Source organism: Cryptotermes secundus, unplaced genomic scaffold (assembly GCF_002891405.2).
Source record: "Cryptotermes secundus unplaced genomic scaffold, Csec_1.0 scaffold1314, whole genome shotgun sequence".
Lineage (NCBI taxonomy): Eukaryota > Metazoa > Arthropoda > Insecta > Blattodea > Kalotermitidae > Cryptotermes > Cryptotermes secundus.
In genome coordinates, this window is record NW_019720589.1 from 55493 (window position 1) to 68682 (window position 13190).

The 13190-nt window shown below is 39.2% G+C and overlaps 2 protein-coding genes across 4 annotated transcripts in view; one reads left to right on the forward strand and one right to left on the reverse strand.

Moving 5' to 3' along the window:
- The window catches only part of LOC111870096, a 34784-nt gene extending 30337 nt beyond the window's left edge, over positions 1-4447 (reverse strand). For 2 of the 3 annotated variants that reach the window (XM_023862118.2, XM_023862109.2), the window contains exons 1-2: positions 4183-4447; positions 2415-2503 (exon numbers count right to left, since the gene is read on the reverse strand). In XM_023862118.2, the coding sequence (XP_023717886.1) occupies positions 2415-2503; positions 4183-4251 (158 nt within the window). In that variant the 5' untranslated portion in view covers positions 4252-4447. The remainder of the gene's footprint in view (positions 1-2414; positions 2504-4182) is intronic. The other variant, XM_023862100.2, reaches the window with a different exon arrangement.
- A 3176-nt stretch (positions 4448-7623) lies between these two features.
- Positions 7624-13190, forward strand: part of LOC111870071 (uncharacterized protein DDB_G0283697) — a 9835-nt gene continuing 4268 nt past the window's right edge. The window contains exon 1 of the mRNA XM_023862054.2: positions 7624-9161. Coding sequence (XP_023717822.1) covers positions 9061-9161 — 101 coding nt within the window. The 5' untranslated portion in view covers positions 7624-9060. The remainder of the gene's footprint in view (positions 9162-13190) is intronic.

The following is a 13190-nucleotide window of genomic DNA, read 5'->3' on the forward strand; positions in this document are numbered from 1 at the left end:
GGACTGATGGTAAGCACCAGTACCGGTAGGATATAGAGACTGGTAGAAATCATAAAGGGAAGCACAATGGACCAATACAGGTCTCAGTGCATGGGGAAACCCACCCTCTCCAATAACTAACTAACTAACTAACTAACTTGCTCAGGTTATAATAAAATTTAGTGATGAACAATGCTTCAAAAAAGTGTTATGATATAAATTTCTTTAGACCTGTGGGCATAATAGTCTTTGACTTGATATAAAGTTCTACAAAAAGGCCACTTCATGACAAGACCTGATGTTTTTAAATTGCTGTCCTTATCTGAGGCACAAAGTAGTCTCAATTTAAATAGAACTCAATAACCTGTCCAATGAGGTATTATCACATACTACCAAGGACTCCTGAATAGGAACAGAAGTGGTAACCACTCAACTGTAACATTCAGTTCAGGTAAACTGAAAAAATAACAAAACAGTGAAAAATAGTTTTAAATTAACTACATAACTAAAGAACTACTGGATATTTGAATGCAATTACTAACTACAGGCAGTGACAAAATGTCTACATTCGTTCTTTGCCAAGCATCACAGAAAGATTTTAGGATGCTCATGACAGCATGATGCTGAAGTGGAACTTCTGTATGATTGACTTTCACTTTAAAAACATCCATGTAGGGTTAACAACTTTCACTATCTTCTCTTTTAGACTTGTCATATGGATGCATGTCAACAGATTTTGAAGGCCAGATGGCACTATCCACATTTCTAATGCCAAGCATTTCTTAAAATAAAATAATTATGCTCTGTAGTCCCATATTACTTGTATATCTGACAGATATTTCTACCCTACCTACACCTAAAGAACAGGCAGGTATTACTAATATATGGGATTTTAAGTTTTAACAGCAGGTAGTTATGAACAAGTTCTATCTTATGGGACATAATGTCATACAGTCTATTGAAAGTCAAGTGACGCATCTCAATCTTCAGGGTCGAAGAATAAGCCAAGCAAAAATCCAATATGAAAGCAGATGCCAAGTGAGCTCTGCTTTCATTCTGGTTTCTTGCTCAGCTTATTCTTTGACCCTGAGGATGGAGGTAACACGTTCCTCTGAAAAATCCGCTGATTTTCAACAGATTACATGGCATTATATTCCATAAGAGAGAACTGTTCATTACTAACATGCCTTCAAGAATTAACTACAATGTATCATACAGCCAAGAGTGATTCTCCTTTGATTGCTGCTTCACTCATGGTTCTAGTACATGAGGTTACAAAATGGAACACTTCAAAGCCATAACTTTACTGATGCAATGTATTTCTGCAAAACATACAGAAGCCACAACTCTTGCAGCACTAACAAATCGAAAGTCACTTCAAGTGGGGCAACAATACAAAAACACTTCTTACTTGCATTCAGTAGTAAAAAAAGCTACCCCTGTAACAGGCGGTGGAAGCCCATAGGGCTGTGAGACGTCAAGACTCCCACATTTTCTACACGATCACCTCGCAGATGGCAGCGAGGCTGTCAGGCTTATGTGCCAGCCGCCGTTTAACCCAGGAAGATTCCTGGTACTCATTTCTGGTGAAGCCGAGTTGGCGCCAGGGCTGGAAGGATAGGTCAATTAAAAAATCCAATGACCTCATCGGGACTCGAACCCACAACCTTCTAGACTGTAGCATAGTGCCTCAACCAACTACACTACTGTGTGCCCCATTCAGTAGTACCCAGTTTTAACTTCAAATGGAAGCCGGCTATCTCAGATGATGTTTCTCATGGATCTTCTTTCTCTTCCAGGTAAATACTGTAGCATGTACAACCGTTGCTATGCAGTAGGTGAATAAACAATGGTATTATACAACATCTTTCTAGGCAATGGACCTATAAACACACCTCTACAATAATAGAACTAATGTTGGCAAAGGTGTTTTCTGCTCAGTCCGTGCAAAGTTGTCGTAAAGAAGAGGACTGGTGCAACCACTTAAACTAAGCTCTGCAAGGAAGGATGAGAACAGACAGCGCTACAGTCAGTTGAGAATTGAAAGTCCAACTGTGAAAAGGAGACTTTATGTGTGCTGTAGTTAACAGTGAGATTGTTTAATTACTGTGTTAAAATCCATTGCCAGGATATGATTAGTGAAGAGTGAGAAGACTTAGTGTGTGCTAGTGATTTTTAAAGTGTGGAAATCTGCAATAGCAGTGTAATTACTTGTAGTTCTGAGTAGTGTGTAAGTGGTCAATAAATCCACTCACCAATCCATACCCCATCTATAGTCACATCCCTAAAATTGTGACAACACCCTAAAAACAATGCTTCTCCCAGCCTTTCTACTTTAACTGTTTTTTTTTCTTTTCATCTCATTCAACATTATATTTCCCTACAACACAAGTTCTGAACTGAATACATTATATTTTATCCATCTACTATTGTACCTCCAGAAATGCAGATCCAATCCTGGGCAAGTATCTCCACAGCTCAGACAAGGAGCCCCTGCTCCAATTTCATGGGCCAAACGATGTGGCTGCAGAAATATAGAAATAAGTATTTACAACTGCGGCAAAACATTTACCGTATATGCCAAAGGATTCCATCTTTCCTGGTACACATTTTAAGATTTCCAAAGAATGAAGAGATCACCAAACACAGAATTTCAATACGATGAGATTTTCCTCTCTTAATACATCAAAGAAATCCCCAAGAGAGTATATTCTAATCAGAAACCTAAAAAGATTTCAGTTTCTTTAGTTCAGTTGTAGCTTCTTGTTCCTCATGTTCACAATGTTTCCAAAGTGCCTGGTCCATAAGAACTTCTCACATGCTGTGTGCCCAACAGAATGGATCAACACTTGTGTACAATCCTAAACAGCTCATATCATGAAACTGTTTATGAAACTACATATCAATTACATTTTCTCAGGTTATCAACTGACTGCATCAATACACACTAAAACAATATTTATGCGTAAGAGACTCCTTTGTCTCTGTCAACTGGGAATCGATATCAATAAAGCTCACTGTACTGAAAGAACGTTCAGTTTATTATGGAGAATGTATTAGCCTCTACTTCTAGATGATATCAAAGTGATTCAACTGCGTTCTGTGCATATATTGTGTATACAAATTACATAAGAAATGTAATTTTATCTTATATGGCATGTTACATGATAGATCATAAAACTTAGGGTTGGTATGAACTCACTGAAAATGTAAAATCTAAAAGTCTATGGCAATGGCATATTAATACAATTATTGTGTTCAACATATAATTTCTTATAATTATTTCCTCAGTATCTCTTCATATCTTCTGAAAACACATGTAGCAAACTTTCTGAATTCCCCTTCCCCCAGTAATATAACCCTGAATTTTCACATGTATCTTAAATAGTTTAGGTGACAACAAGGCAGCTTTACTTGCCTGGGCTCCAGAAATATTTCCATGACATCCAGACTAGCTCTGGGAACCACCCAGCCTGCTATACAATGGGTACCATGGGTTGTTTCCCTGGGTGGAAAGTGGCAGGGGCAAAGATGACAACTCATGTCCATCTAATGCCTTGGTTAAGAATGGTGGAGCTATACTTCCACTCCCCCATACATCTCAATAGTGTGGTGATTAATTAAGCACAGGGATATCTTTACCTTTTATCACTTTAAGTTAGGTTTGGGTATGTTATTACAGTTAAGCTCAGCTAATATGCATGTTTACAATCTTGCAATTTATTCCTTCCTCCCTTTTCCTTTTTGTATGCAAATTCTCAACACAAAATTCAACGGTCAGAATACAAAAGATGCCAAACAAATACTTCAACTTTCCTTGCTGTCAGTGATTCCTGAACCTAATGTAACCAAATTAACCTTAACAGGGGGCATTGATCATATTTTCTACCCCTTCATCCAGACTTCACGACAAGTATTGGTGAACAAGTTATGAACCAAATGAAAGAACTTGTGTAATCTGACAACATACATGTATTAGAACTAATGAAAAATTTAAAAAAACTTACGGGAATGGTGATTCTTAATATCTATATCACAAACTGTACTTAAAAGAGTTCCATCATCTGGAATATAACTCCGTGCAGTCTGCCGAAAGTTAACCGACGTTTCGGAGGAGTACGACACCTCCATCTTCAGGGGCCAAGAATAAGCTGAGCAAGAATCCTACGTGAAAACACAATAAATACTATAAATTGTACTCACTCTCTTTTTCTTATTTTCCAACAGTAACATCCATTCTGGAGTCTTCCCTGTTTCCTCAGAAGTGCTCATTTCTTATACCATGCACGAGAAAGAATATAACTTTAAGCAGTAAAAAAAAATCTGTCGTCATATATAATGGTGCTAACTTAAACCGTCATCTGTACACGATGCAACAATATACTACAACCACACCTCCTTCAAGCAGTTCAAGCACTTCATGGGCGTAGTTCGGACATTCACCACAGATTCTAATCTTTTTCAACATTTGCATGACCTGCATCACGGGGATCACGGAGATCACGGATCACGGGTAACAAAGTGGTATTGTCGATCTGCAAGTATACACGTGCACATTTGTTTATGGCGGTGTGTCTATGCTACAACTGTAACGAATAGGATGGTATTATGGTTTCTCACAGCGGTGGTTATGAAGAATTCTTTCTTCTGGGATATAATGCTGTGTAGTCCATTTTCGACCCTAAAGATAGAAGCGACACGATCCTACAAAACGTCGGTTGATTTTCAAGGGACTACGTGTACATGGCGTTAGAGGCGACGAAAAGGGAAGTCTTAAATCTGAGACAGTAAAATATGGTCTCGAGTCCCAAGGGACTCAGGCCCGAGAAAGACTGCACTGGCAAGGGCCAGCAGCATATACAAAAGGTAGACCCGTCCTCGCGTGAGAGAGGACGCCCCACAAAAACAAGACCGTAAATGCCAAACAGTAATAAATATCTGGTCATGAGCCCCAGACGGGACTCGACACCAAGACTGACTGACTGACCGTCAGTCGCAATGTGACTTTGACTTTGATTTTGCAGGCCAACTGCTCCCGTGTGGAGCCGAGTTGGAATACCTCCACCATGACCCTCTGAGTGGTAGGAGGCGACGAAAAGGGAAGTCTCAAATTTGAGACAGTAATATATGGTTTCGAGTACCAAGGGACTCGGACTCGAGAAAGACTGCGCTGGCAAGGACCAACAGCATATACCCGTCCTCTCGTTAGAGAGGGCGCCCATAAAAAAACGAAACAAAAAAAAGACTAAACCGTAACTGTGAAACAGTAATAAAGATCTGGTCGAAAGACCCAAATGGGTGCTTTATGCCAAGACAGACTGGCCGACTGACCGTCGGTCGTAAAATGAGACTCAGGCTCAAGGCCAACTGATTCCAAATGAATGCCTTAGGCATCTTCCAAGATCATTGGTACATCTGACACGTTTATTTAATCACTGCCTTCGGCTGTCCAATTTTCCAAAGCTTTGGAAGGAAGCATATTTATGAGTATAACATTACTGAAAACCGGTAAGGACTCAAAATTTAAGCCCGATTAGCCTCTTGTCTACAACAGGCAAGCTATTCGAAAAAGTTATTCTGAAAATTGTCCAAAGTCACATTGAAGAAAAAGGCTTGGTTAATGCAAGCCAGTTTGGTTTCCGTGCCCGTCATAGCACTACACTTCAATGTATGAGGCTTGCGGAACACGTAACCTTAAATTTCAACAATAACATGTCTACAGCTGCTGTATTCTTGGATACTGAAAAAACCTTGATACAACATGGCACATTGGCTTAGTTAGTTAGTTAGTTAGTTATTTAGTCAGGGTGGGTTTCCCCATGCACCGCGACCAGTTTGATCTATTGTGCTTCCCTCTATGATATTCTACAAGTCTCTTTACCCTACCGATAAATGGTGCGTACCATCAGTCCCGCCGAGCAAGCGAGTTCGGCCACTTGCTTAGCGGTGTCTATAATGCTTCCCCCATCTATCAGAGGCCTTAGAGGCTATTGTTGGGCGGGAAACGCCCTGTAATTTGGCTCAATGATCCCCTTTGAGGATATGAGGTTCTTTTACGTGCCGTAAAGTTACGACACGGGACACAGCTTAAAGTCCCTCCCGGAGGACTTGTTCCCTGAATTTTTCCGCCCTTAAAAATTCGACGACCTCCGCCGGGTATTTGAACCCGCGTACCACGAGTCATGAGGTGGGAACGTTACCTCTAGACTACGGAGGCCGCTTGGCACATTGGCTTGCTATAGAAATTATCCACATTACAATTTTCGATAAGTCTAATCAAGCTTACTATCTCTTTCCTTTCTTAGATAAAAGTCAGAGTTTCAGTAGAAGGTGAAATGTCTACGCCAAGGGATATACAAGTAGGGGTGCCACAAGGTTCTGTNACACACACACACACACACACACACACACACACACACTGTACAGTCTATATATAAACGATACGCCCCAAGTACCTGGTGTCTATCTTAGGTCTCTTTGCTGACGACGCCTCTATACATGACACAGACCACAAAGAGGGTTATGCTCTCAGGAAGCTGCAGGGAGGTCTCAGTGCTACTGGAACGTGGTGTGGGCATTGGAACATAAGAATCAATGAAATTAAAACTCAAGAAATATACTTTTCTCATAGACTTAGGCACCCTGAGACTTATCTTATATTGAAAGGGCACAATATTCCCTTTGTCGATCATGTAAAATACCTGGTTGTAATCTTCGATAAGATGATTACGTGGAGGCTTCACATAGAAATGATTGAAGCCAAGGCCTTCAGAACATTTATTAGAATCTACTCCCTATTCTAAAGTGAGCGTTTAAACGCAAACATTAAACTAACCCTCTATAAGGCACTGATCAGATCAGTAATGACTTACGCTTGTCCCGCCTGGGAATTAGTGGCTGACACCTACCTCCTAAAAGTGCAGCGCATGCATAACAAAGTTTTGTGCACCATTGGAAATTTTCTAAGGTGCACACCGGTCTGGTACTTGCACATGGCTTTCAACTTTCCGTATGTATACGATTATATAAGAAAATTATGCAAGCGACAAGCAGAAGTCACACAAAATCATGAAAATGAACATGTTCGCGGCATAGGACAAGGTGAAGACAGACAGAGAAAATATAGGAGGCTTTAACTTGGCAGTGGACAAGCTTACGACCGTTCAAATGACTAATTTGTTGTTGTAGCACAAGATATGTTAATTAGGCATGATCTGCTCTGTAAAACCTGTACTGACAGAGGACTTGTGTGTAGCGCAAAAGGAAGAATTTTCAATAACCTGTTATATGTGCGAAATATACACTTGATGAAAGGCCGAGTGTATAAGAAAAAAAGCAGTTCTCTCGTCAGAGAGAATGCTACATAAGGACTATCACCACAACGGTTCAGTTGGAAAAATAATCTCTGGTCGTGTGTCTCTAGGTGCCTGGCTCCAAGACGAAATGATTGGCGGTAAACCGCCAGTCGTGAAGTAACTCTGACTTTGACTTTGAATTTAATTGATGTTCCCGGAGTCTGGGTGTATAACCCGGCCACCATGTTCTTGGGGGATATAAATGCAGGGGCCTAGTCCTCCAGGTTGGTGGGATCTCGACTGTGAGGCAGTAAAATATGGTTATGTGTCCCGCGGAACTCGGATCAGAAAATGACTGCGCTGGCGAGAACCAGCGGCAATAGTAAACTACAGACCCATCCTCCCATCAGAGAGGATGTTCCATAAGGCTTATAACCTCAAGTGTTCAGATATAAAATACAAAATTAGTGGTCATGGGTCTCAAGGATCTTGTCGCCAAGACGAACTGATTGGAGGTTGGCAGATAATGGGGGAATCAGGAGGGTTCAGTTGAGAGTTGAAAGTCAGGCTGTGAAGAGAAGACTTTATATGTGCTGCAGTACATTGATATTTGGAATGTGTGATTCAGTGAGATTGTGTTAAAACTCGTTACCAGGAAACGACTAGTGGTGAGTGTAACCAGTGCCTGTAACAGTGAATTGCAAAGTGTGTAAATCATCGATAGCGCTCTGATTACTGATGTCTGATACCGAAGCGTGAGTGTACTCCTATGACCTCCTATGACATTGTGTTCACTCCTGTTCTGCATCAGAAGGAGGTGGCAGCAAACCTCATGTGGCATGTGTCTTACATTACTGAAACGCGAATTCCTTCTACTTTGGTGAGTCACTGGCTCAAGATTGATGTACATTACAATTTGAAGTTCTTAGTAGTGAGTACTAAACTTACGGCCTTTTGTGATGTGACACTGTATGGTTTAGTAGCTGTGTACCGACAGATTGCAAGGACTTGCCGCCTCCATCTTGATGATAGAAGATGGAGGCAGCGGGTTCCTCCAAAAAATTGGCATCTATCTATCAAAACTCATGACATCATATTCCAAAAGACTATCATCTGGATACATATGAAGCTTGTTATGCTGTATAGCGGAAAGCAGTACAGCCAGTCCCCGCCTATTGAACAGATTATTTCCCTCTAGTATGATGTAATGCAAGGGCAGGCAAGAAATAAAATATACAGAGGCAGAAAACAAGGAAATAGATAAAGGAATGGAGGTCATAACTAATTACCGCCAAACAGACTCGGAGATGAAGAATAGGAATACTTTACCAGCAGAGAGAACAAGCAAGAAGCGTGAAAAATAGCAATGTGATATGCGTGACCATTTTTTTTTTGTTAATTACATTTGTATGTTTCTTTTTTGGTAACACAATTGATTACTCTTCGTTTTCAAGAATTTTCTGGAATGACGTATGTGAAACTCTTCTATAATTTCGCATATTGCGACTTGAAATCCGAATCCGTATAGCTTATCCAGACAAAAACATTAATTGTTAGGCAACGGCTCGGCGAACATGTTTCCTAGGAAACGACTACGCTTACAACAATAGACAAAATGCTGGAGGTCGTGTTTTCTATGCTGTCCGTTCCGAAGTTATACATGCACTGTACTTCAGTGGTTAGCATCCAGCCGCCAGCCAGCGAGGACAGCAACAGCAAAAGGAATCTCTACTGTTAGAACGTTATAACGTGAAAATATTGACAATTATCATTCTGCTCTGTCACTATGAATTACGCTCTTATATGCATACTAGTTGTGTTGGGGTGTCTGCAGCAACGAACTGCTGAATCACGCCATATCGCCCATCACAGTCGAGAAGGAAACATGTAAGGATATAAGTTTAAGCTTAAGCATTCCATTCTTCTTGGATAAACTCTCTAAATTATTTCTTATTCATGACTGTTTTATGCATAATAAATAATACGAGTACATATAATTTATTAGCTTATGGAATGCATCCAGTGGCCTATTATAATTTTTCTGAAATTTTAATTATATCATATATTCTTCTTAGGCACGTGAGTATTAAGTACAGTAGAATGCCGATTAACCGAATTAATCAGTGACAAATGTGGTTAGGATACTCGAAAATTCAGGTAATCGGATTAAATTCTTTTCAATAAAAAACACTATAACACCACTGTTATAATAGACTGTATTATTTATTACTTACTCATGGAGCTGAGGCCTTCCTTAGGAGAAGCCAAATCTGCAGTTACTCAAGAATTTCCCAGCATTTTATGGAACCCGAAGGTTCATTACCGTGTTCAAAAGAGCCCTCTACTTGTCCCTATCCTGAGCCAGCTCAATTCAATCCATAACATCCCACCCTATCTCTCTAAGGTCTATTTTAATATTGTCCACCCACCTACGTCTTGGTCTTCACAGTGGTCTCCTTACTTCTGGCTTTCCCACCAATATCCTACATGCATTCCTCTTCCCCTTTTCGTGCTACATGCTCTGCCCACCTCATCCTCCTTGACTTGATCATTCTAATTATACTGTATTATTATAATCAGGGCCCGAATTTTGATGACATGTCATCTTTTTTTCCTTGTATCCTATGCGATGCTCTTAAATATATAAATCTCTGATATGAGCTGCTGGTTACAGAAATGTAAATTTTGTACGTAATTTTTTTATCATTTTTAGGTTTAAGGTAATTTTTTATTTTGAGGATAATTTTTTGTTCAATTTTTGGACTTTTAAGGGTATTTCTTGTCATTTTTGGCCATTTTAGGGAATTATTTTTATATGTTTTCTGAAATGTGAATAACATGGAAGCGAAGTGTTCTTTCTTTCTCATTTATGTCGTTTTTCTGGATTTTCGGTCATTTTATAGGTCATTTTTTGAATATTTTCAGTTCGTCAAAATCCGGGCTCTGCATTTTACATTTTTATTGTCATATTTTAGGTCAGTTTTCTGGATTTTTTCCGTTATTTTATAGGTCATTTTTTAAAATATTTTCAGGTCATCAAAATCCGGGCCCTGATTATAATAAAAAACGAAAACGTTAAAAAAGGCGAGACATGAAAAATTAATAAATTTAATTACAAATTAACATTTTCAAACACTTTATTTGTAAAAGTCCAACAATTATGCTTCTTTAGCAGACACAGTCCTTGGTTGCGAAAATTTGGTTAATTGGCAATTCAGATAAGTTGGATTCGGACAATCGACATTCTACTGTATTATAAATATGCTCGCTTTAGAGGTATCCTTTACAGAACTAACGATTCAGATCAGCCTACTGGGATAAAATCATGTCTCATTATTTCATATTGTGTGTCCAGTCGTCTGAAAATCAAATTTCTGTAGCGTCGCTCTTGAATATCTGCCCTGAAAGAAGGAAGAGTTGAACTAGACGAGACGTGTATTGCTAGGTAATGAATACGAGTGCAACAATAGAGGAACTGTTGAAAACGGTGTTTTCTATGCGGTCCACGCCCTTATTTGGTTTCTGTGTGAGTGCAAGTTAATCGGTGCTGCATGACGGTGCAAAAAAATGTGACGAGGGCCAGCAGCAAATTTCTGCTGCTGCAGGACAGTCCTCTTGGAGTCGGAGAACAGCAGATCTGAGTGCGGGTAAACTCTTGCTGAATTTCGGTGCAATAAATATGATGCATTCCCAGAAAGGTCAACCCCTCCACTCCTCTTAAAAGAGGCCTCATTTGAAACACACAAGTGGTCTTGGAACGAACAAAAGTGTGGTATGGGTCCATACGGGGCTCGAAAGCAAGAATGACTGTGCAGTCCTCTATTAAGACCATAAATGGCCGGGTAGCACCAGTCAAAATAAGACGGAAGCCACGATAATAATTCAGTCAGATTTATTTCACGACTGGTTGTTTATAGCCAGTCAATTGGCGACAAGTCCCTTGAGAATCACGACCAGAGATTTTTTCAACTGAACTCTTGCGGTAATAGTCCTCTTGCAAGAGCCTCTTTGACGAGAAGATGGGTTTGTCTCTTATGAATTTGGTCTTTCATCAAATATACATTTCGCACATATAGCATGTTATTGAAAATTCTTTCTTTTGCACTATACACAAGTCCTCTGTCAGTAGAGGTTTAAAGAGCAGATCATGCCTATTTTACATAATGATAAAAACCGGCCAACTCAGAAGCGTTATGTAATTTCGGAAGAGACCGCATAGAAAACATTATTTCCAAGAGTTCCTCTGTTTTGGCTGCATACCCATTGCCGTTGGAGCGTGTTCACCGAACCCATTCCTCAGCACTGTACGTCTCCTCTGCCTCCACTATTCCGGCGTTCAGGCGTCATGTCACACGATGTTTTCACTGTACGTATGAAAGGCTTTGTGCTGCAATGATTATTTCCGTATTCCTCATCGATTATTTCACAGTTGAAGGAGACTGTTGAAAAGAAAAGGGATTTTTATGAAATATAAATTGTACTGAACTGAGACCTTGATATTATTACAAAAATGGGCAGTAACAATGGTATGCTATAGGAATGCTATATCTGTCCCATAATAAAGTGAGCTGCAGCCGTGTACTGCACTGAAAACTCTAATGTTTCATATAACCAAATCCACACAAATTTGAGGAAGTTGGAGGCAGTAGCTTGGCTAAATATTTCAGTGGCATTACAAAGAGTGATGACTGGTGAAATGATTACTGCGTCTTTTGAATGGCAATTTAAGCCCTTGTTAAAGAGCGTTCTATTTATCTGTCCTATCCCCTCCTTTCCATTACAGTTCTATGAGCACGCGAATTCTAAAATATTAGATAGTATTCAGTAAAACTCGTTACATATTGATGAAAAAGGGAAGAAATAAGCAAAGGGAGGAAATTAGCATGTGACAGTAGCGAGAAAATATTGTAACGTGGATGGCCAGAGCGTTGCTGGGTAAAGGACCGGTAAACATATGTGATACAAGCTGGCAACAGTAAAACAACGAGGTTATACAACCCTCTTGTAGGCAACGGTTCAGTAAACAGACTACCACACAGGAGCAATGACGTCACACCGCAACAGTAGTAGCTATCATATAACTGGCTTTCTATGGAGTCCGTGCCGCGACCGTTCCTATGCAATCACTCGGTTCATTTTCATTTCATTTCATTTATTCACCTTCCATAAATCCTGTCGAGAATGCGTTCTCATGCAGATGTGGAGATCGTCCTAGTTACAGTCACAACTAAGAATTACAGTTGTCATCCAATAGCATACACATTTGTATAAAATACTGATAACATATACAATATAATAAATAAGTTAATTTTAGTAGTAAAAGTAATGACAAACCTTATACAATTTGTACAGTTTTATAGAAGCCTATTAATTAAAAATAGTAAAAATTAAAATTGATAGTTAAAACACAATGTCATTAATGAGTTTTGTATAACATACATTAATAGTATAATAAATTGAAATAAAGACTAGTATACAGTAACATAAAGGTTGTGTATGTCTAAAATAAGCAATTAAAAACCAGAACACAGACTGACAATCTTGTCTTCATTTAATTGTAAAGCAAGATGGCTACTCACATCCTAAAAAGATTTTATAACCAAAATATTCCTGTAAAGAATAAAAGGAATGTAATTGTAAAAATTCTTTCAATTGTACCTCAGTGTCATTCAATATATCCTTAATATGTTGTGGTAGATTATTATAGACCTTTGTTCCTAAACAGTAAACTCCCTTTTGGTATTTACTCAAATTTACAAGAGGCTGATGGAGATTATTTTGCTGTCTGGTATTTATTCTATGAATCTCTGCATTTACTATGAATTTGTTTCCGTTTTTTATCACAAAGAGCATAAGAGATAGTATGTACTGAGATGCCAGAGGTAAGATTTCTAATTCTCTAAATAAGTTCCTGCA